Source organism: Aethalodelphis obliquidens, unplaced genomic scaffold (genome assembly GCF_003676395.1).
Source record: "Aethalodelphis obliquidens isolate GAN/ISIS:26980383/991018 unplaced genomic scaffold, ASM367639v1 scaffold9, whole genome shotgun sequence".
Classification (NCBI taxonomy): Eukaryota; Metazoa; Chordata; class Mammalia; order Artiodactyla; family Delphinidae; genus Aethalodelphis; species Aethalodelphis obliquidens.
The window spans coordinates 40,214,531-40,239,925 of NW_020837953.1; the positions used below are offsets into that span (position 1 = coordinate 40,214,531).

A 25,395-nucleotide genomic window follows, 5' to 3' on the forward strand; every position below is an offset into this window, starting at 1 on the left:
TGAACCTCTGTCAGTAGCAGCCCAGTCCAAGATGAGGGACTCAGGTCCCCTGTCCAGAGGCCCACTCTGGAGAGTATCTCAGTACGATAGTAATAATGACAACCAGCAATTGTGGAGCATTTACAAAGCGCCAGTCTCTATGTTAAGCTCTTTGTAAGGATCATCTCACCTCATCCTCATAAATTATACTATCATTATCCCCATTGTTAAGATGGGGAAATGGGGGACTTCCCTGGTGGTCCAGTGGCTAAGACTCCACGCTCCCAGTACAGGGGGCCCAGGTTCGATCCCTGGTCAGGGAACTAGATCCCACATGCCGCAACTAAAGATTCCACATGCTGCAACTAAAAAAAAAAAAAGATCCCACATGCGGCAACGAAGATCCCACATGCCGCAGCTAAAACCTGGTGCAGCCAAATAAATAAATAAATAAATATATTTTTTTTTAAATGGGGAAATGAAGGCACAGAGACCTTAGGTAACATAACCAGCATTTGGCCAAGATCAGGTTGAAACCTAGGCAATGTAACTCCAGAGCCAGTGTTCTTAGGTACTTCTGTCTTTTGGTGACCTGGCCCCTCGCCTTCTATGTGCTCTGGTCCCCCAAGTGATCTTTCATATGCAAACTGCACTTCTTAGCAAATTAAAGTGCTTTCTGACTCTACATGAGATCAGCATTTTCCAAATATGGTCGTGGACCCCCTGCATCAGGATCACCAGGGCTGGACCAGATTGGGGCCCGGGAATCTGCATGTTTGATAAGGAGTGGTCCCCGATGGATCCTCCCAGCTGCCCCCAGAGCCCCTGAAACAGAGATGAAGTTCCATTTCACGGATGCAGAGTGAGAAGGATACTCGCCTGAGGTCACAGAGGAGACAGAGACAGTGGTTCAGAGCCCTCCCCCACCCCACCGCCTGCCCCAACCCAGCTGCCTGAACCTTCTCTCGCTGGAGTCGCTGTAAGTCCTCCTTGTGGACTGCCCGCTGCTCCCGCAGAGAGGCCTGGGCCTCCCGCTCAGCCTGCACCAACTTCTGGGCCATCAGTTCCTTGTCCAGAGCGACCTTCTCCTCTGTAGTTGTTATCTGCTGCCGCAAGCCCGCCAACTCCCCTGCACAGAAGGGATGGAAAGGAGAACCTCCCAGTGGGCCAACAGACTCAGGCCAGGTGAGCTATGTGGGCAAAATCCCAGAGGGGAGAGGGCCCACCGGCATCTAGCTGAGTTCCCTTGGAGAACATTCTTGCCCTCTCTGGGCCTCTGTTTCCCCGTCAACTGCATGGGCCCAGTGGCCCTGTCCCTCTCCCTACCTACCTGGAGTGGCATCTAAAGGATGAAGTGACTGATGAGGAGGGCCCCCCACATGGAGAGGACAGCAAAAACATGAGAACCCCCATCCCTGACTGAGTGCTTATCACAGGCAGGCACCTGGCTGAGCACAACACAGCTTCACATCACACCCACGTGGCTTATCCCCAATTTACAGATGAAGAAACAGAGGCTCAGAGGACACAGGTAACCTCCCAAGGCTGCACAGCTTTCCATGAGGCATCACCTTTAATGACTGCCTGCCATAAGCATACTTGCTGGACTCTCGGCACTAATGAAAGTGACCAGGGGAGGGTGCACCCCACAGGGGACAATCTAAAAACTATCCTCGGGGTGGGAAGTCCACCAGAGACTGTCAGCATTTCCCTTCCCGGTTCTGTCTGGCTCACATGGACGTGGACGAAAAACTTAATTTTCGCGGCCCAAGCAGGTGCTTAGTAAATGTTTGTTGAGCAAGAAAAACCTGTGAGTTCAGAGACTGGGCGGGAATGAGAGTCGTCAGAAAAGCAGCTGATGATGGCTCCGCGGAGACGCAGAACTCTCTAAGCGCCCTGATGATGACAGACAGCAGCCAGCGCTGGCTGCAGAGCCAGGCACTGTGCCAAGGCCATGCTTTTCTCACCTCATCCTGGCAAAGCCTCATCACCTCTAACTGTCAGATGAGGAACCCGTGGCCCAGAGAGGGAAGCGGCTGGCCTGGGACAGTGGCTGGATTGGAAGCCAGGTCAGCCACAACCCAAAGCCAGTGATCCCAGTTTCGGTGGGACCCCAGAACTCGACAGGTTACAGCTCCAGCTCCGGGCTGGAGCCCGGGGTTCCCCACCCCTCACCCCTGGCCTCCCTACCGGTCAGGGTCTCCTTGGCCAGCAGTAGGGCCTGCCCATCTGCTTCCAGCTGCTCCCGCCGGGCCTCGAGCTGCGCCAGCTGCCGCTGCACCTCAAACAGGCTGCTCTCCAGGGCTTCCTTCTCCAAGCTGCAGCACGTACGATCCCTGAGGCCCCGGGACCCAGCCTCCCGGGCCCCAGGACACTGTGAATCCCAGGGCGTGGCCAGCCATGGGCCAGGGGCCAGCCCACCTGCCCAGCCGTGCCCACGCTCCCCAGGGAAGCCTGAGCCCAGGCTGAGATGAGCCGGTGACCTGGCCCCTGAGGGCCCGTGCTGGACGTGGCTGGCCACGGGGTGGCTCCATCAGACCCCCCAGGGCGGGCTGGGCAGAGCTCAAGGCCTCACCGCAGGCGTGTGGCCTCCTCCGACAGGGTCCGGCCCTCACGCTCGGCTGCTGCCAGCTGCACCGCCAGGCCAGCCCGCTCCTTGGCCAGCGCCTCCTTCTCCCGGGCCGCCCGCTCCGACGCCTCCGTCTGCCGCTGCGTCTCCCGCCGAGCCTGCTCCAGCTCATGCTCCCGCCCGCTCAGCTGCCGGGAGAGCTGGCCCCACCCCGGTGCTGTGAGCACCAGCCCTGGAATCCCCCAGCCTGCTTATCGGGCATCACCCAGACCCTGGGCCCGACCCGGCCCTGGCAGGCAGGAGACCAGGTTCAAGCCCCGGTTGTACCCTGATGTGCTGTGTGAACCTGGACAAACCACAGCCTTCTCTGGACCTGCAGTGCACGCACATGCAAACATAAGGGTCGTCACTTAGTTTGGGTGGCAACCAAACACTTCCTGCACCCCAAAATGTCCAGAGAAGCTGAATGTATAAGAGAAAGCAAAGGAGAGCTGTGCTGCAGGCCTCAGAAAGGGAACCTAGAGCCTGGCTCCCTGCACCACGTCGTCTGTTCCCTAGAGGCCCCTCCCAGGAAGCCAGGCCCTCCAGGACAGACACCCTAAGATCCCTTCCAGCTATGATTTCCCAACAAGTCTAAGATTCCAATTCTAAAATTCTCTACCAGTTATCATATCATTAATCTTTACTGAGTGGTGATTCATTTCTCTAAGTGCTTACACCGTATACTCTTCAGAACAATGCTTTGTGTTAAGAACTATTAGCCCCATGTTACAGGTGGGGCCACTGAGGCATGGGGAGGTCGGGTAACTTGCTCAAGGCCCCCAGCTGGCAGAGGTGGGGCTGGATTTCAGCCGGGAAGCAGGCTCCTGAGCCTGTGACGTCCCCCCAGGACAGAATGCAAAAGGCCGGGAGCCTAGAACCCCTTCCCCACCTGCTCCCCAGACCCCACGTACACCCACCTGGGCCAGCTGCTCCTGCAGCCGGCAGCGCTCCTGGTGCAACTCCGGGAGCTGGCGCTCCAGGGCCCCCCCGGGCCTGCTCTGCCGCCCGCAGGGAGCCCTGCAGGCCCTGGCGCTCCACCTCGTGCTCCAGCCGCAGCTGCTCCAGCAGCACCTGCCCCTCCTGCGCGGAGGCGGCCTCGCGCTCCGCCTGCCGCTGCCGGCCCAGCAGGGCTGCCTTTTCCTCTTCGAGCTGTGGGGGCCAGGCGGAGGCGAGTGACCAGATCAGCCCAGGCCCTCATGGTCCGAAGAGGTCCCACCCGGGACCAAGGATGCCTTCTCCACCCACCTATTACAGCCAGCACGTGGGAGGCTCCCGGGGGTAAGGGGCGGTGCCCTAGGGTGTGTGGACACTGGGGAGGAGCAGAAGGAAGGGCCCATGGAGCTTCTTTCCTCTCAGACCATGAGAGAGCAGACAGACAGACAGAAGGAGTCAGAGACAGAACAACAAGACAGAGGGACAGAGGTGTACAGGGAGATGTCGGGGCCTGGGGATGCCTCAGCGGGGTCTCTGAGCGGGGAGGACAGGCGGGCGAGGCAGGAGGGCCTGCTGGCACACAACATACCTGGGCGACAAGGCGGTTCAGACCCAGCTTGTCCTGGGCAAGACTCTCGTTCAGGGCGCTCAGCTTGGATAAGGAGTCCCGCAGAGAGGCCTCCTCGGCCCTCAGCTTGGTCATGGAGAGCTCAAGCTCCACGCGGCCAGCCTCAGCCTGCAGGGTCAGGACCAGGGCGGCCAGAGATGGTCAGGCGGGGAGAGATGGAGAGAGATGGGAAAAGATGTGCAGAGACATGGAAAGGTAAGGAGAGATGGAGAGAAAGGCAGAGAGATGGGAGAGGCAGGAGGTAGGGAGGTGACGAGAAGAGGCACGGAGAGACAGGGCCCCCAGAGACAGGGCAGGGGACACGAGGAGGGAGATAGAACATGAGAACACGAGACAGAAACAAAATCCCTGCAGACGCCCTGCTGCCCACGCTGCTGCGCACCCAGAGCCGTGCAAGGACCAATGAAGCTGCTCCCACTGTGGGGCGCGGCCAGAGGTCAGAGGGCACCCCAGAGTGGGGTCTAGGGTGGCCTTGCTCAGGGCCCAGACCACAGACAGCAGGGCAGGCACCGACCAAGATCTGTGCCCCCAACCCTCACAGACCCCAGGACCTGTGTCCACAGATGGGACTGGATGACCTGAGCTGCAGGCCCTGCCCCAGAAGCATCTGGAAAAGCAGGGATATGACCAGTCCTAAAGGTCAGTTCACTTATGGCTGGGATCAGAGATCAGTGTGTGGCCAGGGTCAGAGGTGAGCCTGAAATAGGGGTCAGTCTGCGCCCAGAGTGAGAAGGCGTGGGGCCTAGGGTAGAGGTGGGTTTGTGGCGGTGTGGCAAACGGGGACCCACCTTGGTCAGCGCCTCGGCCACCTCGGCCTTCTCAGCCTGCAGCATGTCCCGCTGAAGCGTGGTACAGCTCAGCGCCTCCCTCACCTCCACCAGCTCCTTCGCCAGCCCTGAGCGCTTCACTTCCAGCTGCTCTAGTTGTCTATGGCTGTGGGACAGAGGGTGGGGGGGTGCCCCATGTCACTCCCCTACCCTGAGTCTCCCATGGCCAGACATGCTGGAGCAGCCAGGGGCCAGGCCCAAGGCAGGAGCCTCATCCACAAGGACAGCCAAGCCCACTGTTGGGCCTCAGTTTTCACATCTGCAAAATGGGGTAACGCTCGCCTCATAATGTTGTGAAAAGGATATGTGTCCTGGGACTTCCCTGGTGGCACAGTGGTTAAGAATCTGCCTGCCAATGCAGGGGACACGAGTTCGACCCCTGGTCCGGGAAGATCCCTCATGTCACAGAGCAACTAAGCCCGCGAGCCACAACTACTGAGCCCATGCATCGCAACTACTGAAGCCCACGTGCTCTAGGGCCCGCGTGCCGCAACTACTGAGCCCGTGTGCTGCAACTACTGAAGCCCACGCACCTAGAGCCCGTGCTCTGTAACAAGAGAAGCCACCACAATGAGAAGCCCACGCACCGCAACGAAGAGTAGCCCCCGCTCGCCGCAACTAGAGAAAGCCCGCCCACAGCAACGAAAACCCAATGCAGCCAAAAATAAATAAAATTAAAAAAAAAAAAAAAAGGATACGTGTCCTTATTGTAGCTGACATATCTCTCCAAGGGCCTTCGGAAACAAGGATAATATCCACCGCCACAATGTACTAAACATCACTGTTACTAATCCTCACAGAAGTAAATAGTGAAGTGGTTAAGAGATTAACTCTGAAGCCCCAATGACTGAGTTCAAATCCTGGCTCTTCCACTAACTAGCTGTGTGACCTTGGGCAAGTTACATAACCTCTCTGTGCCTCAGTTTCGCCATCCATCTCATCCAAATGGAGATAATAATAGCTCTTACATCACAGAGTTATCATGAAGGTTAAATAAGAGAATCTAAATGCTTAAAATGGTGCCTGGGGCTTCCCTGGTGGCACAGTGGTTGAGAGTCCGCCTGCCAATGCAGGGGACACAGGTTCATGCCCTGGTCCGGGAAGATCCCATATGCCGCGGGGCGGCTGGGCCCGTGAGCCATGGCCACTGAGCCTGTGCGTCCGGAGCCTGTGCTCCGCAACGGGAGAGGCCACAACAGTGAGAGGCCCGCGTACCGCAAAAAAAAAAAAAAAAAGGTGCCTGGTACTTAGTAACATAAGTACTGATGTTATTATTATAACTTTAAATTTAAAAATTATTAATGTTATATTAATATTATTGTTAGTTAACTTAATTAATAATACTAATGCTATATAGTTAATATAACTACTGTTATATTCGGTTTTTTTGTTTTTTGGCTGTGCTGCAAGGCACGTGAGATCTTAGCTCCCCAACCAGGGATTGAACCCACGCCGCCTGCAGTAGAAGCGCGAAGCCTTAACCACTGGACCGCCAGGGAAGTCCAGTTGTTATCATCATCCACACTCTACCTCCTACCAATTCTCTGATCTCAGGTAAATGACTAAACCTCCCTGAATCTCAGTTTCCTGAAATGGGTCTGGTGAGAAGACCCTATAGCAGAGGGGTGCCATGAGGCTCCTTGAGACGGTAGAAGGCCCAAGACACAGTCAGTACTCCCTAGCCCCCAGGGACAGTCGGGAGCCCCATGGCCCATCCAAGCGGCCCTGGCAGGGAGCCAGAAGCCACTCACCTGCGCTCGAGCTCCCTGCGTGTCCGTGCGCTGTCCTGTGCTGCGTCCTCCCGCTCTTCCTCCAGCTGCTCCCGCTGGCGCCGCAGCTCCTCCTGGGCTGCATGCAGCTTCTCCCGCTCCTGCGGTAGCTCCTCAGCCTGCTGCTGGGCCACCTGCAGGCTGTGGGCTAGGCTGTCCTTCTCCCTGCAGGAAAAGGGGAGGGGGAGCTGAAGGGGATGCAGAGGCCACTCCCACCGGGGAAGACGGCCGTGCTGCTGTCCTAGCCAGGAGCCACATCCTCCCATCCTCCGAGGCCCCGGCCTCTAGAAAGCCTTCCTGCCCCTAAGCATGGCCCACTCATTTCATCCACGTCTCCCTGGAGCTGACTCTTCCCGGCATAGGGCACTCAGCTTTCCTTCTACCCCAACCAGCCCACTTGGAGGCCCAGTGGAATGGATGGAGGCACTGGCGTTATCTCCAACTACCCCACCAGGTGAAGATGCCAGGCTAGGTTCCTGAGACATGTGGGCAATTTTGCTGCCAGCTCTGCTAGTCCACGTGACCAGGAAATGCCCCCTACAGCACCCTATGCCCCTCAATTCTGGGAGGCTCAATAGAGCTGGGTCTGTCCAGATCCCACAACTGCCTGCTGCCCAGGCCAGCAACACATGGTAGCCAGGGCAGGGGAGGGAGGAGGCTCCTTCCAACGCAGGGGTTTCTAGCTCAGGCTTAGGGCTGATCGCTATCATATCCTCCACTGCCGCCCCCCTGCGCTCAAAGTGGCAACCTGTAAATATTGATATATTAGATACGAAGGCTGGCAGTAGGTGGGAAAAAATATTTGACATGGGCTTCCCTGGTGGTGCAGTGGTTAAGAATCCACCTGCCAATGCAGGGGACACGGGTTCGAGCCCTGGTCCAGGAAGATCCCATGTGCCTCGGAGCAACTAAGCCCGTGTGCCACAACTACTGAAGCCTGTGCACCTAGAGCCCATGCTCTGCAACAAGCTACCGCAATGAGAAGCCCACGTACCACAACGAAGACCCAATGCAGCCAAAAATAAATAAATGAGTAAATAAAATTATCAGAAAAAAAGGGTGGGGGTCAAACTCTGCCCAAGTTTAAAAAAAAAAAACATTTGACATGAAATTAAGAAAAATAGTAGAAGGCAAAATGAGGTGTTCGGGCTTCCCTGGTGGCACAGTGGCTGAGAGTCCGCCTGCCAGTGCAGGGGACACGGGTTCGTCCCCGGTCCTGGAAGATTCCACATGCCGCGGAGCGGCTGGGCCCGTGAGCCATGGCCGCTGAGCCTGCGCGTCCAGAGCCTGTGCTCCGCAACGGGAGAGGCCACAACAGTGAGAGGCCTACATACCGCAAAAAAAAAAAAAAAATGAGGTGTTCGCTGGGAATCCAACTACATAAAAAGCCCCTTTCCTTCCAAGGCATGGGAAGCACTGGTTTTGCTGTCAGATGGACCTGAATCCTAATTCCTACCCCAGCCACGTCGCTGTGTGACCTTGGACAAGTCTCTCAACCTCAGGACAGTAACAGTTGTGAACTGCATGAGTTTGATGGGAAGACTAACTGAGATAATACACAGGAAGCACTTGGCAATAAGCCTAGCACATAGTAGGTATACTGGAAAGGTTTGCAAACTGACTGCCAGGAAACACAACCGGAAGCAAAGCCAGTGCATTAACAGGGGTTAGGATGAGCAGGGGAAGCTGTGAGGAGGTCCCATCTTTTTATTTCCCCTCAATTTTTCAAACTTTTTATTACGTGGTTACATTTACAAAGAGAAAAACCAAAAAACAAGCACCCAAATAATCAAAACAACCAGGCAGCTAAGAGTGGATAATTTCTTGTCTCCAAAATCTCCGAGAGACAGAGTCGAGAATAACAGTGTCAATATGGCTCTTGGAGATGATGGAAATGTTTCGTAGTCATATGTCCTACTTGTTAGCACTTGAACTGTGGCTGATGCAAACATTTACATTTGTAAACATTTACTTAATTTACATTTGAACAGACACATGCGGCTAGTTATGACCATAGTAGTGCAAATCCGCATGTTCACAGGCTCTGGCTCGTGTTAGGCCCAGACGCTGACTTATTCTCTGGGCTCCCCGCCTCTGACCTCCCCGCACCTGTTCAGGAGGTCGACGGCACTGCGCAGGCGCTGGGCCTCGCGCTGTGCATCCTCCTGGGCCTGGGTGGCCCCGTCGGTCTTATCCCGAAGACGCTGCAGCTGTTCCTCAAGGGCACGGCGCTCCAACTCGCTGTCACTAAGCTGCTTCCGCAGGGTGCCCAGGAGGTCCTGGCTGGCCTCATAGCGCCCCCGCATGTCCTGTGGCATATGGGAATCACTGAGTGTAGGGGAGCCCTGTGAAGCACCCTCCCCGCTCTCCGCACGATGCACACCAGCCTACGCTGCGGCCTAGGCCTGGGTCCAGGCCTGGGGCAGAAGAGTGGAGCTACGCCCCCAGACTCAGTTTCCACTCCCCTGCATCGTGCCCTCACCAGCCTTCTGAGACCTCTGCAAGGCCTCTGAGCCTCCATCTCCCTGGGGTCCCAGGCAACCTAAGTCCCCAGGACACCAGACAAACCGCCAAGCACACTCCTTCCCCTCCCCCACTCTCACGCCGCCCCCCTCCAAACACACACCAAGGCTCTCTGGCTCTGTGTGGGAACCCCATCTCCCTTCCTATACCAGGCCTCTTACTCCACCCCGGGCTCCGCCCCCAGCTTCTCAAGCCCCTCCCACTCTAGACTCAGATTCCTCCAGTGCTCTCAGCCACCTCCATGGGTCCTGACTCAGCTGCCGTTTCTCAAGGCTCTGACTCTAGCCTGAATGCTCAGGCTCCTCCCCTAAGACCCCGGCTCCGATCAAGGTTGCCCAAGCCCCTCCCCGCTGGACTCGAGCTCCGCCCCAGGACACTCAGGCCCCTTCTCACCTGGACCTGCAGCTGACGCTTGTGCAGAGCGGAGTGAATCAGGGCTAGTGTGGAGGAGTCCGAGCAGGCAGGGGATGGGCCTCGGCGGGGGGAACGGCCACGGCCGGGCGAGGAGCGCCTCGGTGGGGACGGGGTCCGCGCCCCCGAGAGCCCCCGCAGGCTGCCGTCCGATGCGGCCGCTGTACGCTCAGAGCCACTTAACTGGACGCCGCTCTCCATGTCTGACAGGACGGCCTGAGGGTGGGTTAGGGAGGCAGAAGGAGAAGGGGAGCTGCGGGGTTAGTTGGGCAAAGAAGCCTCGGGAGGCAGTGGGGCCACCAGGGTCCTCATGTCTAGCTTCATCCCTAACCCTGCAGCACTTTCTCACCTCCGCTAGCTCACAGCCCTCAGCCCACCAGGTAAGGCCTCCCATTTACTGGGAAGACATGATTCAGCGTTTCTCACAGATGGGCAGGGAACATGCAGTGCCTCCTCTCCAACGGGGAACTCCCCCGGGGTGGGGGGCAGGGGGTGGCAGATTTTGGGCGGAGCTAGCAGGGGTGTTAAACAGCAGCCTAGGTTTCCAGGGCCCCCAACCACTTGCAGTTCAGCTGAAGGCCACCAGGGGTCGTGGTGGCCCAGGACTACCTGGCCTTGCCCTGCCTAGGGTTCCCACCCCTTCTGGCTTCTCCCGGCTCCGAACCTGTGCCAGGTCCCTCAGGGTCTGCTGCAGCCCCTCTCCATCCTCCGTCTCCAGGGCCGCCTGCTCCTGGAGCCGCAGGGATTCCTAGAGTGGTGTTGGGGAGACAGGCAAAGAGGGGTCAGGGTCTCTGCCCTAGTCAGAAACCCCACCTTCGTCTCCCTCACGGGACTACCACCAATCAGTTGGCCTCGAAGGCCATGCCCAGGGGCCAGCAGCTCGGTAGACCCCACAGCGACCTCAGTTTCCTCACTGAACAGACCAGGCCCAGAGAGATGTGGTGTCCTGCCCCAAGTCACACAGCCTATTGGAGGAGAGCTGGACGTAGAACCCAGGCCAGACCCCACACAGAAGGATGACCAACCCAGGCAGTACCCTTGAGAGGGGTCCCTCTGGTGGGGAGGCAGCTGAGTTCCAAAAGAAGAGCCCTGGGCTAGCAGGGCACAGGCATGAGTTCAAGTCCTGACTCCCCAGCTTAATGGCTCTGAGACTCTGGACAAGTATTTCCCCTTGGGCCTCAGGTTCCTCACCTGTATAATGGGGATCATGCTACAGAACTGCTGAGAGGATGAAATGGGATAAAGGAGGTGAATGTGCTTATCACCAAAGCTGGCCCCCACTAGGCACTCACACTAAAGCTGGCACATACTAGGTGCTCAGTTAATGAGGGGTGAAACTGAGTCTGAGTGGGATGCTTGGGGTTGGCCCAAGCTACCCAGCCCTCAGCCTGTGTCCATGGATCTGGTCGGTCCCCCCGCCCTGCCCTGCATCTCACCAGGGCCTCAAGCTTCTCCGTGAGGGCCTTGTTGAGCCGATCCTTTTCCAGATTCTGGTTCTGAAGGCGCTCGACTGTCAGGGCCAGCTCAGTCACTCTGGAGGCAGGGGAGCAACACAGGTGAATGGGAGACCCACCCAGCTTCTCCTCAAACCCACCAGCTCTGTGTCCTTCATGCTTCCCCAAACCTGAGGCAGGGACCCTAGGATTCGCCTCCCTTGCCGTGTGACCTGAAGTCACTCTCCTTTCTCATCTCTAAATGAGAATGAGGTGGCCACCCACTTTATCTCACGGGAAAACCCCTTGGGACTAGTCTAGGTCTCAGGAGCAGAGGCTGAACTGTTTGTGATGTGCCCTGGGCAAGAGCCCTATGAACCTCCATCTCCCCCTCTGCCAAACGGGGTGCCTGGGGAGACTGGCTGAACTCACACAGGGGAAGGGCCCATCCCTGTTGAACAGACGTCCCCTCCTCCCTGTATCTCCGGGCGTACACTCTGTGGGGAGGTCTGCCTCGCGTGGTGCCTCTGGGCGCCCACCTGGCACTGAGGTCGGCTTTGTCCAGGTTGCTCTGCACCTGCAGCTGGGCCAGGTCCTTCTCCTGGAGCACCTTGTCCCGCAGCTGCTCCTCCAGCTGGGCCTGCAGCAGGGCCTGCTTCTCCAGGGACGCCTCGGCCCGGCTCTCGGCCAGCCGCAGGCCTGCACTCAACCCCAAGCTTGCCTCCTGGATGGCTCGTGAGGTCCGGGCCAGCTCCCCTCCCAGCTGCAGCAGGTCCCTGGTGTAGAGAACACAGGATGGGGACGGGATGCGGGGAAGGGCTCCCAAGAGTAAATTAAAGCTACAGTGGGATGCCATTTGTCGCTATCAGACTAGGGACAAAAAGTCACATAATGCAGTGTAGGTGAGGCTGCGGGGAAACAGGCTCTCCCTACACTCCTGGTGGGAGGGTGAGTGTAACCACACAGAGGGCAATTAGAAGAACTCTGAAAATTATAAATGGATAGGTTCTAGGACCCACGGACTCCATCGCTCAGAATTTATCCTACAGATATGCCCCAGAGCAAGGAAAATGACCTGTGTATAAGGGGATCTCCACTGCAGCCTTGCTCATGTAAGAAATACTGGTGGCAACCTAAATATCTATCGAAAGGGAGCTGCTATTGCCTTTTCTTTTTTCTTTTGGCCACCGCGTGGCTTGCAGGATCTCAGTTCCCACACCAGGAATTGAATGCGGGCCTCGGCAGTGAAAGCCTGGAATCCTAACCACTAGGCCACCAGGTAACTCGGCAGGGAGCTGCTATTAAAAACATACATCCCTTCAATGGAATACTCTGGAGCCAAGAAAAACGAATGGGGAAGCTCTTTAGAGCCTGATGTGGAACCAATACCCAGCTATAACTATTGGGTGAACAAAGCATCTTCAAGAACTGCAAAAAGGGAACTCCCTGGTGGTTCAGTGGTTAGGACTCTGTGCCTCCAATGCAGGGAGCATGGGTTCAGTCCCTGGTTGGGGAACTCCCACAAGCTGTGCGGTGTGCCCGAAAAAAAAAAAAGAACTGCAAAGATGAAATTCTCCCAAGAGTGTATAAAAGAAAAGTGGGGGCTGGGGGGGAAACGTACAATCTGCTGTATTTGCTTGTATCAAATGAGCCTGAGGGCTTCCCTGGTGGCACAGTGGTTGAGAGTCCGCCTGCCGATGCAGGGGACACGGGTTCATGCCCCGGTCCAGGAAGATCCCACATGCCGCGGAGCGGCTGGGCCCGTAAGCCATGGCCACCGAGCCTGCGCGTCCAGAGCCTGTGCTCCGCAACGGGAGAGGCCACAACAGTGAGAGGCCCTCGTACCGAAAAAAAAAAAAAAAAAAAAAAAAGAGCCTGAGTGTCTGGGTCAGAGGCAGCAGGAAGAGTTGAGTTTTCACCATACACCCTTTTGAAATTTGAACCTTGTGCATGTGTGAGTTATTCAAAAGCAAGATGTTAACATTTTAAATGCTAATTAAAAATTAGGTATTTTAAATATATCAAATAGGTTAAATCCTCCCCCCTTCCTGAATGAACTGTACCACTGGGTACCTAACGGTAAGAAGAGGAAGTGCCTTATTATAGAAGAATTCCAGTTAATACATGAAGAAGTGACAGAATGAGACAATCATGATTCTGCAGCCTCTGACGAATGTCTGGACCTTGGCATTGAGCGTCAAGGGCTGCTAACGCACAGACAGAGGCTCCTGATGGCAGAGTACACACGGCGCTTATGAAGAAGTCTTGTCAAAACAAAACACAACAACCCGAACCTGAATCTGATCAAGCCTTAAATCCAACATCCAATTTACAGGGCACAACCCTGTTAAAGGTGTTAAAGGACACCACAGAATCCAGACTGTGGGAATCTCTAAGGACGACTGTCCCGGTTTCTTGAACAAATAAGAGAGACTTAGAAGACAAATCAGCCAATCACACTTTGTGAACATCTATGGATCCTGATTCAAACAATTTTAAAGACAAAAAGTGAAGAAACACCATCAGTGACACTGATGAGTCAGCTGGAAATTTGGATACTGAGAGAATAGTAGATGATCTCAACAAAAGATCATCGCTCAAACAAAGGCACAAAAGGAAACAAACTGGTCGGCCTGCCTCTAGGCTCTCCCCTCTGCAGCCTCACCTGCCCAAAGACCAAGCAGGACCAAGTCCCCTGTGGCAGGAGGCCTTTGAGGCTCTTTTCCAACCTGACCTCCTTTCACTTGCCTTTTGCTTCAACCCCACTGGCTGCCATTTTCTCGCACCTCCAAGCCTTTGCTTCTGCTGCTCTGCCTGGGGCGCCCTCAGCTCTGCCAGTTAAAACCCCGCCCATCCCTTGGGGTCAGAGCAAATTCCACCTCCTCAATGAAGCATTTTTCTGACCTCTCCACCCCTCCCAGTTTTCTGAGCATCCAGGACATCCTTTCTGTTCCACTCTCACGTCTCTAACCACTCACTTCCTCAGTCTAGAGGTTGCAAGTTCCTTTTTTAAAAAATTTAATTTAATTTAATTTAATTTTTGGCCACACCACACGGCTTGTGGGATCTTAGTTCCCCGACCAGGGATTGAACCCCGGCCCTTGGCAGTGAAAGTGTGGAGTCCTAACCACTGGACCGCCAGGGAATTCCCTAGAGGTTGTGAAGTCCTTGTTAGCAGAAGCTGAATATCATAGTAGATTAAAAGCAGGAACTGCAAATCCTGATTCAGCCACTTACTTACTGCTGTGTGACCTTGGGAAGGTCACTCTACCTCTCTGAGCCTCAGTGTCCTCATCTGTAAAATGGGGATCATTCCAGTTCCTACCTCATAGGGACACTGTGGATATGAGATGAAATAAAATGTACAAAGAGCCTAGCTCAGAGCAAACACCTAGTAAACCTTTACTATTTACTGGTAATGACTAGGAAACAGTAAATTTAGTAAATACCAAATAGTATTTAGTATTTAGCCTTAGTCATTTGGTCATAAATAGCCAATTTAGCAAGTACATTAAGTAAATACTAAGTGACCGCCATGATCTTGGTAAGAGTTAATTATTACTAGTTGCCTCTGCATCTCCGTAGGGCCCGGCACACGGTAGGTGTTTTGGGTCGGACCGAAGTTCAACTGAGTTGAGTTGAATTCAGTGTGCAAAGCAGGGTTGTCTCCCGGCTGCTGCAGCGTCTCCCCGAGCCGCCCCTCCGCCGGCCAGGCCTCCTCACCTCTCGGTGGACATCTTCACCTCGCTGAGCAGCCGTCGGGCCCCCACAGCCTGCCTCCACAGGAGAAGCAGGCGGCTGTGCTCCTGGCTGAAGTAGGCGTTGAAAGACTGGAGGGCAGAGGGGCTGAGTGAGGGGCTGGAGCGGGGGCCAGCCCACTTCCTGCCCCAGCTCTGACCACCCCGGAGGCTCCCAGGGGGCCGGCTCTGGGCCCGCATACAGGGCTGTGCCGGAGCTGTATGGTCACCAGCTCAAGCCTCCCGCTGGCTCGGGGAGCTGGATTTCAAAGCCTCCACGGACTGCAAGCAGCAGTGAGGGAGGGCAGAAAGCGCTGGGGACCGAGGTTTGCATCCCAGCTGCCAGCCAGCTGCATGACTGGGCAGCTATCCAACCTCTCTTTAGAAGGAGGATGATGACACTTTCCACATATGGTTACCATGAGGAACAGAGGAGAAATCGCCTGCCTGGCACTGGCACGTGGTATGTGCTAATCAAGGCTATTATTGTGACAACCATTTTTTTTCTTTTTTTTCTTTTTTTTTTTTTTTTTTGCGGTACGCGGGCCTCTCACTGTTGTGGCCTCTCCCATTGTGGAGCACAGGCTCCGGATGCGCAGGCTCAGCGGCCATGGCTCACGTGCCCGGCCGCTCCGCGGCATGTGGGATCTTCCCGGACCGGGGCACGAACCCGTGTCCCCTGCATCAGCAGGTGGACGCTCAACCACTGCGCCACCAGGGAAGCCCATGACAACCATTTACCTCTACTAAAGGGCTCACCTGACCAGCAGGGCCCTCCCTCCCCCTCCCCCCCTCCCCCGCCCCCGCCCCCATAGGCTGTTCCCCTCGGGTCAGCTCCCCGGTGCCCACCTCTCCCTCGCGCCTCCACGCTGCCTCCCGCTGCTCCAGCTCCTGGCGGCTGCGTGTCCAGTCACTGGTCACCTTGCGTATGTCCTCACTCAGAGCCTGGTTGGCCGAGTTCGCCTGGTCCAGCTGCTCTCGGAGCATAGAGTTCACCTGGGCCAGGCTGGCGCTTCTGGGTGGGGGAAAAGGGACCAGTGGGTGCGTGGCCAGAGAGGACAGCCCTGCCAGCCACGTGCTATCCCCCGCTGTGTCCCACCTCTGCTGTTCCTCCTCCAGGCGGATGAGGGCGCTCTCTAGGTCATGGCTGTGCTCTGTGGCCTAGGTGGGAGAAGCGGGGGCATTAGGCTGGGCAACATGGAGGGAAGCGTCTGCCCTGCCACAGCCCGGCACCCACCCTCAGCCGCTGCTGCCCCAGCTCCGCAGCTCTCTCCAGCAGCTGCTGCTCCAGCTCCGAGGTCTTCTTCTTGTACTGGAGGATCTGGGGATGGGTGGAGAGTGGCCGGTCAGCCCCAGGGGGCATGGGGGCCGGGCCAAGTGAGCGCAAGGGTGGGCAGGAGCAGGAGTGGGTGGCCCTGACCTTGGCCTGCAGCCGCTGCACGAGCTGGGCCTGCCGCTGCTGGCCCTCCTGGTAGGCCTGCAGCTTGCGCCGGTAGGAGGCCTGCTCCTCCTGCAGCTGCCTCCGCAGCTCCACGCTCTGCCGTGCCAGCCCCCTGGGCTCCTGTGTTTCCAGCTCCCCAGACTCCAGCCGCACAGCCTGCTCCAGCTGCAGGGAAGGGCCCTGGGTGAGAGTCCTGGGCCCCCCAGGAAGGCAGTCACAGGCCTCTGCAGGGGGCGCCAGGCTGGACCCGGACCCACAATGCCTTGCAGGCACATGTGGGCAATACCATGATGCAATGCACGTGTGCACGGGTAATGCAGCCGTGCATGGACACACAGACTGGGCAAGCGCAGATACACAGACTGGGTGTGCATGGACACATGCAGGTGGGCCCACAAACGTGTGCATGCAAAGCACAAAGACGCACCTGGGATAAACCTTAAAGGCCCTGGGTACACCGCGAGCCTCTCCTCCAAGACACCCAACCCCCTCTGGTGGATAATTATTGGATTCATGCCCCTGTCTCCCCACCCCCACCCTAAGTGAGCTCAGAAAAGCCTGGATTTTGCTCCCCATTGTATTTTAGAACAGTGGCAGTAGCAATGTTAATGAATTAACAGCATGAGCACACGTGAATACATTCACAGGCATCAATACACGTATGCATATCTGAGCTTAGAGACATGCACGCACATAACACACAGAGGCCACCTAAAACACCCCGAAGGTGACACAGATGAACTCATCCCGCCCCCACTCCCCACATACACAGCACTCAGGTTTGTAAGAGGTGCGCACATGGGTTCTAATATAAGGTGTGGTTTATTAATGCCCTCTCAGCCCAGCCTAGCCTTGGGCTCCCTCCTCTCCCTGGGCTCATGGGAAGCCTCTGCGGTCGCCGCCCTTCCCTTACCCACAGGCAGCTTGCAGCCCCTTCATCATCAGACCCTGGGGGCAGAGGCAGGATGCCTGCCGGCTCTGACTGCCTCGCTAGCCTGGAACCCCCTAACACCCTTAGGTACCCGCTGGTCCCAGGGGGCCCCTCAGCCTCCTCCAGCTGTTTGGAAGGGAGGAGGGAGGAGGCCGCTGAGGACAAGCAAGAACAACAGAGGAGCGACAGTGCCCAGGGAGAACCAACAGCACGAGAGCCCAGCCCAGTGCCTGGCCTGCAAAAGCCCGGGCAGGGTATTCACACGCCCACCCACACTGGGTCCCAGGGAAGCCAATGGCAAGGGCAGCTACTCTCACCCACGCTAGTAGCGGGGCCAGGCCAGGTCAGCCCTCCAGGCCTGTGTTAAGCGGTATGGCAGGAGAGACCCAGTGAGCCACCAAGCTGAGAGGCATCTCCAGCCCCACCCCTGTTGCAGCAAATATAGAAATGGAGTTTTCCCTCCCCTGAGAACAAGGAGAACAAAGGGAACAGTGAACAGGCTAGAGAAGAAACATAACCTGGCCTGAAAGAGTTAATCACTCCTCGTTTTACTTTAACTGTCACTAATTTGTAGTAACTTTACAAAGCTAACCTCACTCCCTGACACTATGTAATTTACGTTCAGCACCTATCACGCCTAGCTCTTCAAGTTACATCCCCTGCCTCTCAATCCCTAACCTTACTTTGTCCTGGCACTTACATTCGATAACAAATCACCCCCTATAGTTTTTGCATTTCAGAAACAAGGTCGCCGGCTGATAAACCAGAGGCCAACGAACGAGGCAAACGGACACCATTACCAGACCGCCGGACCCCAATTACTGGGCGACCTGACGCCAGCTATGACTGTTTTGAAATAATGCAAAGGAAAGAAAGAATGCAAGACCTTCACTACTCTGATCCTCATCACACACCCCGGACTGCGAGCCCCACATATAAAATCTTCCCTGATTCCCAAGGGTGGGGGCACAGTTCTTGAGGTGCTAGCCTGCTGTGTCTTGCCTTCGGCCTGGCAGAAAAATAAAGCCATCTCTCTCTTCCTCCAAAATCCCTGTCTCCGTATTTCTGTTCGGCCTCGGTGCACAGGGAAGCCGATATTCGGCCAAACCACGCCCACCCCCGGGGACAGCGCTGGGCAGGGTGACTGTGCCCACGGAGGCTGCCTGGGGGCTTCAGCTTATGTGGGTGGGGATCCGGTCTGAGGGTGGAGGAGAAGGCAATGTGCAGGGGGTCTCCACCTGGAGGGTGTGCTGCAGGCCTGTGGCCAGCATCTGCGCGAAGTCCACCTAAGTCAGGTGATGGGCAGAGCATCGCATCTGAGTGTGGTGACGGTGGCACCGAGATGCCGTGAGTGTGTTGTGCATGGATGCGGGCGCTTCCTTGGGGGTGGGGGGGTGCGTCTTGTCGTCTGTCTCCATGTGGGACCCTGTGTGTCTCTGGGTCTGGGCCTTCACAGGGACCGGGTGAGGTGGCGGCTGCAGTCCCAGGTCTACGTTGTGCTGCGGGCGATGGGTCGTCTTCATGTGCACCCGTGTGTCCATGTGTCTGTATGACTGTGTGCACAGTCACAAGTGGGCGGACCTGGGGAGCGAAGCTGGGCTCTGCACGCGTCTGTGCACTTGTGTGTACCTTTGTCTGGCTGTAGGTGTCCAGGAGCTGTGAGACAGTGTTGTGTTGTCTGCGGTGTGGGTATGCCGGATATACCGCGGTGTGTGACTGTGCGTGTGGGTGGGACTGTGCGGTGTCTGGGCAGCTTCTGTGAATCTGAGTGTCTCCCCGAGGTGGGTTTGTGTTGGTGTGCGGGGAGGGTCTGACTGTGGCTGTGTTGTGTGCATTTTGCACATCTGTGTGAACCAGCTGCTGTCTGCTTCGTGGCTTTAGAGGGCTTCCTGCAGCCGCCAGGTGCTCCACCGCTTCTCCAGCGCTCACCGCCAGACCCAAGCCACTCCTGGCCACACCCCACCCCTTTCCACAAACTTTGCTGCTCACCAAGCAGCCTTTCAATTTTACTTGTAATTCAAGAGGGAAGGAGGCTGCTACCAAGCCAGGGATGAAAGAAGTTTACTGTCTCCCCTAGCAACCGCTGCCCCAGTCCCCGACATTCCGGTCCAGGTTGCCACGGACACTGGGGGTGGGGGGGGCAGGGGGCCTGGCCTGTGGAGCCGACTCCCTCCTTCCCATCCCAGCTGCCTCGCCCAGCACCTGCTCATCAGGGACAGGAAGAAGCGGGGGTCTCCACTGGGACCCTGAGGTTCTCCCTCTGACCTGGGAGGTAGCCACTAGGAGCCCCTGCCTCAGTTTCCCTACATGTAGTCAATAGGACAGAGACCCTGACCTCACCTCCACTCCCCTTTCCCAGGGATGCTGTGGGGTTTAAGGGGTCGGAACAACCTCACTGACTGGCCCCCTAAGCCAGCGCACGTGCAGCAGTTATAGCCACAAGGGCAGGCCCTGTCACCTGCAGCCCGGGGACAAGTGGGCAGCAGGGAGTGACCGTGCCGCAGGAGCACAGAGTCCCGGACCAGGGGTCTCGGCCCAGCTCCACCACCGACCTTGGGCCTGTCATGTCCCCTCCCTGGGCCTGTTTCCCCAACTCTAATGAGGTGATCTCCAGGCTCTGAGGTTCCCTGTGGACCCACCCCCAGGAAAGGCCTCAAGGTCACTGTCATGCAGCCCCTGCCTCCAGGGGGCCACATCTCAGACAGAGGACAGTCTCCTGCCAGGCTCGCTCTACATGCTATTCAGGGGCCTCTCCAGCCACACAAGGAAACTTTCTAGACCAAAGCAGCTCCCCCAACCGGCCCAGCCCCACAGCTGTGTCCTAGAAGCAAAGGGACCCGCTACCTCCACCTCTTCTTCCCTCCCCATGCCAGCCTGAGGGGCAGTGCTAGCCTCACTGTCAGTCAGAAGTTGGCATTTAAAAGAGGCAGCCAGGGTTTCACTGGTGGCACAGTGGTTGAGAGGCCGCCTGCCGATGCAGGGGACATGGGTTCGTGCCCCGGTCCGGGAAGATCCCACATGCCGCGGAGCGGCTGGGCCCGTGAGCCATGGCCGCTGAGCCTGCGCGTCCGGAGCCTGTGCTCCGCAACGGGAGAGGCCACAACGGTGAGAGGCCCGCGTACCGCAAAAAAAAATAATAATAATAAAAAATAAAAAATAAAAATAAAAGAGGCAGCCAAAAATAAATAAATAAAAGAGGCAGCCCCCAGGGGCCTGACACTGTGCCAGGGGCCAAAAGATGACCAGCCTAAACTAGGAGGGGGCTGTCTCAGGGCCCACCACCAACAATACAGACTCCGCCCAGCCCACCTGCCACGCCCCCTGCAAACTTTGGGAAAACTAGCTCTGCACGGTCCCCAGTGCCGGCCACCATCCTGCTCTTCTGCAAGTCCCAACACGTCAGGGGCTTGTCCAGGCAGGCGGATGTCAGGACACAGGCACATCCCACAACGACACAGAGGAACACAGATCCCTCTTCCCATCACGGGTATACAAGCCCCTGTGTGGACAGGCCCGGCTCAGGGGTCTAGCCATCCCTAGCTCTGCTAGTCCCACACAGGGGACCCTGGGCCAGCTTCAATCTTCCGTTTGTAACATCAGGGGTCACGTCTGAGGCCCTTCCAGCTTTCCCAGGGCCAGGTGCCCCCTGGAACTCCCAGGCCGGTTGCCTCTTCCCATACCCAGGAAACAAAACTGTAACACAGAGCCCTCAGCTGTGTGACCCTCAAGCAGGGTGCTTTCCCTCTCTGAGCCTTGGTTATCTCCTCTGTTAAATGAGCATCATAATGGTCCCGACCTTGGTGCATTAAATGTAAAGCACCCAGCTCATGCTTGGCACAGAGTAGGCACTCAGTAACCAGCAGCTAATATAATGAGTGTTATTACCACCCACACATCTCCCATCCGCACACACACTCCCTCCCTCATGCAACTCTCTCACCAACTTTCAGCCACCATCAACTCCCCAGGGTCACTTCCCAGGAGCCTGGAGGCCTAAAGGAGAAAATGCACTAAGAACCACCTGTACTCCACCCACACCGACCTCCTGCCCAGGCCCTGCAGCACAGGTCCGGGGGACGTGAATCCTGCCTGGACTTGCAGGCAGGCCCGGCTTCTCCTTCCTTCCTTCCTTTGCTGGGCCTCACCCCCACGGAGAGCAGGGCAGGTCTGTGGCTACCTGTGCCTACCCCAGCCTGTTGGGTGGACCCCAAGGCCCAGGTAACCGGGGGCACAGGAAGATGCCCAGAGACTCAAGGGGTGGCAGGGGCCTCTAGGGGTCTTGTGCTCCGTGCCCCACCCCACAAGCAGGCTCGGGACAGCCAGGAATGAAATACCCCAGTTTCCAGGCACTTCATCCCCTCGTCTCATTGATTCCTCACAGCTCCGTGTCACATTACTGTCCCCGCTACGGAAAGCAGGCTCGCAGCGCGGGGTGATTTGCTCAAGGCCGCTCAAGTGGGCAGAGCCACAATCTGAATGGAGGCGGCCTGACTCCAGGGCCCACATTCTGCCCAGGAAGAGGGCCTGCCCTGGCTGTCTCCCCACCCCTGCGGCAGGGGAGCCCCTAGCCCAGCTCTCAGCCCCCCGCAGCACCCACCCTCTCACTGACCGCGTTGTACTTGATGGCCAGCTCATCGCGCTCAGCCCGGCTCTGGGCCAGCAGGTCCTCCACGCGGGACAGCTCCTGCTGCAGAAGCTGGCTCTCCTCCTTCAGTGACAGCATGGATGCCATCTCGGTGGCCGGCAGCAGGGCTGGAGAGGGACAGCGGGCACACAATTAGCTTCCACCTGCATCCTGAGGGACCGCCTCCCCCTACAGGTGCCCTACCCATCCCTGGAGGCAGGAAGATGGACCAGGTCCCCACGAGGAGCTGTAGCTGAGGGGGCCCTTCCCAGACTCTCTCGACCCAAATATGAGGTGTGGGTGCCGCCCTCCAGGGGGAGCAGGGGCCCATCAGCCTTCCTGCCCGGGTGGGGAATGGACACTGCCGCTCCTTATACTTCTACAAAGCCCTGAGCTAAGCTGAGCTGCCCTCCCCCTCTAATCTTGGGTTCATCCAGCTCACACCTTCCCTGGGAGAGAATGTGGTGTTTGGGGTTTAAGTCTTTGCAGCAGGCTGCCTGCAAGCAAGGAGGGGATGCTCAGCCCTGCCTTCCAGCAGCATCACATGGAGAACAAGTCTGGGAAAATTACACCTCTGAGCCTCCATTTCCTCATCTGTAAAATGGGACCCTCCATCACAGGCTTGTGCCTGCCTCACAGTGATTATTCAAGAAATGGAAGCTGCACTCGTTATCGTCATTATGACTGTTGAAGAGGGGGATGTGAGAAGAGGTGAGATGCAGGCAGTGTCTGTGAAGGGGAGTGGTACCTGGGCTCTCAGGCTGGGAGAAGTTGCGGGTGACAATCTCCCTGATGCGGGCAGGCAGGCAGGTGGGCTGGGAATCCTGGGCCGGGTCCTGCACGTTCAGGCCCTTCTCCTGGCCCGACCCCAGGATGCTGCTCTCCAGTGTCTGCAGGGAAAGAAGGAGGGTCTGCGGGGAACCTGGGACCTTGGGCTCCCTGGTGTGGGTGGGAGAGAAACAAAGTCCTGCCGCACCAAACAAAGATGTGGGTGCCCAGGAGACCCTCGGGAAATCCCCAAATGGAAGGAAGCCTGGGAGTTAGAATCGCAAAAAGCCCAATGGGAGGATACTCTGTGTGCCCCCTGCCCCGGGAAGGAGGCCCCCTCGGGGGCCAGAGAAGCAAACCAAAGCCCACGGCCCACTCACAGACCTCCCAGGGCAGCACAGAGCGTTGGGGGCTCCAATCCAGCTCCCGCCCTAGATGGGTGATGACCCCACTGCTCCAGCAGAGGTCACCTCAACCCTAAAATCTGGAAGTAGGGACTTCCCTTCACTCGAGGGGCACTGGATAAGGGAGTCACAGAGTTGAGCCCTGAGCACCCCTCTACCACCAGTCTGGCCGGGAGCTGCAAGCTGGGGTCCCTGCGCACCCCGTCACCACACCTCTCCCACCCCTGGACCCCTAAGATGTGCCCACGCCTCCCACTCCTGCTAGGCCCACACTCCCCTGCCCTGGACAGGGTGGGCACAGCCCCCAGGACCCACCTGGATAACCGCCTCCAGTGCCAGCTGGGCCTCCAACGACCCCTCCAGCCCCAAGTTCATGGGGTGGAGGCCGTGGGCACCCCTCTCCAGGCCCTGCGCCAGGGCCCTGGAGACCAACACAGCCCGCCCACCCTACAGCCAGACTGCTGTGCTGAGCGCTGGGCAGATTAGGCTTAAATCCGGCGGCGCCCCCACGTGATCAGGGAGGTGGGCGGGGCTGAGGGGGGAGGGGAGGGGAAAGGAGAGGGTGGGCGGGAAGCTGGGCAGCGGGGAACAGGAGGAGGAAGGACGAATAGGGGGAGGAGAGGAGAGAGGGGAGGAGGTTGGGGAGAAAGGGAAGGAGTGGAAAGAAGAGGGAAAGGATGGAGAGGAGGGGGAAGGGAAAGGGGGAAGGGACCTGGGGGTGAAGACCCCCCCCACTACACACACACACACACACACACACACACACACACACGCACACACACTCTACCCTCTCCAAGCACAGGGCGGTGGGGTCAGCATACAGGAGGCGGGAAAGGCCAGTCTTCAAGACTGTCTTTACTGACCCAGAAAAGGGGTCACAGGGTTTGCTAAGAATGTCTTTATAGGGTGCTGGGATGAGGTTTTCCCACATCAGGTGCAGGCTGTGGAATTGCCCAGTCCAGGCAAGGAGCTGAATCCCTCTTCTCCAACTCCCAGCCCCACCCCCGCACTAGCTGTGTGCCCCAGGGAAAGCAACTTTGCCTATCTGAGCCTCCGTGTTGCAAGATGCGAATATTGGCACCCATCCCATGGAGTCACCTGGGGGCATAGAGAGCTTACAACTGGGCACCGGGGCTCAGAGTGAGCATGTGATCAGTACTGATTTCATTCATCTGAAGATCTGAAGTGTACAGTCCCTGTACCCCGGACCCTGGGGCTCAGAGGTCCACCCACTGCCTGCCATTGTTCCTTCCCTAAGGCAAGGAGGCTGTGCGGTGTAGTGGTTAGGCTGTCAGCTCTGAAATCAGGGTCAGATATGGGGTCGCATCGGAGCCCCAGCTCTGCCACTTGTTGGCAGTATGACCTTGGACAAGTTACCTCTCTGAGCCTCAGTTTCCTCATCTCTAAAATGAAACTGATAGCAGCTACCACATAGAGTCACTGTGAAGATTAAATGGGTTGAACAGTGTAAGGGGTTTGCACCACAGCTGGCACGTGGTGAGCAGTGAGTAAACGGCGGCTGCTCTTCCCATTGTCATTAGCACCATGTGTCTGGGCTCCTGCTACCTCTTGGCCCACGGCCTCAGGGTGCCCTCTGCTCTAATGCCGTGTCCCATAGGAGGCACATTCATGTTATCTCATTAAATCCTCACCTCAACCCATTTCCAGATGAGAAAACCGGGACACAGAAAGGTTGGGGCTCTTACCTATTCAAAGTGGCACACTGCTGCAGGGAAGTGGGAAGCCCTAAGTTCTTTCCACTTAAGCCAGGCAGCCTCCCAATAAGTGCCTCAAGGGCAAGACCGGGGCATTGGCACTTCAACGCTCTACCAACCACGTCTAAGTCAGACCCAGGAATGCAGCAGGTGCTGCATAAACGTACATCAGTCTAAGCGGAGCCTGGAACCCTCACCCGCAACTAGGGAATCTGCTCTGGAAATGGAAAACCAGGAAACAGGGTACACTGGGCCAAAATAATAAGTGCCTCCACATTGCCATGGCAACCAAGGCCAGATTTAGGCAAAACTAAACGCAGCCAGAGGCAGGAAGCCGTCACTACAAAACCCTGGGACTCCATTTTCCCCCCTCCAGACAGCCTCCAGAAAGCCCCTCTACAGGCTGCACACCCATAACCAGAGCAGGGGGAAGCCACAAGCACCCGCAGGCCAGGCTCTCCAGACCTGCTTGCCCAGCTTGGCAGAGACGGGGCCCCAGATGTGCTTGGTGAACTGAACTGAATTATTCTGTGCCCTTCCCCAGCCAGTGCCCTAGGGGATGGGGGAAGGGAGCAGGATACCAGAACCCTTTGGGCTGAGTGATTCCAGCCCTTGGCTCTGTCCACAAAGTTCTCCCCCTCTGGTCCTTCTGGGTTCTATT

General features: G+C 57.1%; 1 protein-coding gene across 1 annotated transcript in view; it reads right to left on the reverse strand.

Moving 5' to 3' along the window:
• Positions 1–23,557, reverse strand: part of CROCC (ciliary rootlet coiled-coil, rootletin) — a 43,541-nt gene extending 19,984 nt beyond the window's left edge. Inside the window, 21 exon segments of the mRNA XM_027110015.1 lie at positions 939–1,108; positions 2,170–2,297; positions 2,555–2,748; positions 3,508–3,576; positions 3,578–3,739; positions 4,113–4,259; positions 4,940–5,084; positions 6,730–6,912; positions 8,857–9,056; positions 9,664–9,897; positions 10,346–10,429; positions 11,118–11,214; positions 11,654–11,890; positions 14,838–14,944; positions 15,701–15,866; positions 15,951–16,012; positions 16,089–16,172; positions 16,272–16,457; positions 21,833–21,975; positions 22,596–22,737; positions 23,335–23,557. Of these exon segments, the coding sequence (XP_026965816.1) occupies positions 939–1,108; positions 2,170–2,297; positions 2,555–2,748; positions 3,508–3,576; positions 3,578–3,739; positions 4,113–4,259; positions 4,940–5,084; positions 6,730–6,912; positions 8,857–9,056; positions 9,664–9,897; positions 10,346–10,429; positions 11,118–11,214; positions 11,654–11,890; positions 14,838–14,944; positions 15,701–15,866; positions 15,951–16,012; positions 16,089–16,172; positions 16,272–16,457; positions 21,833–21,975; positions 22,596–22,737; positions 23,335–23,394 (3,000 nt within the window). The 5' untranslated portion in view covers positions 23,395–23,557.
• Positions 23,558–25,395: the final 1,838 nt, after the last annotated feature.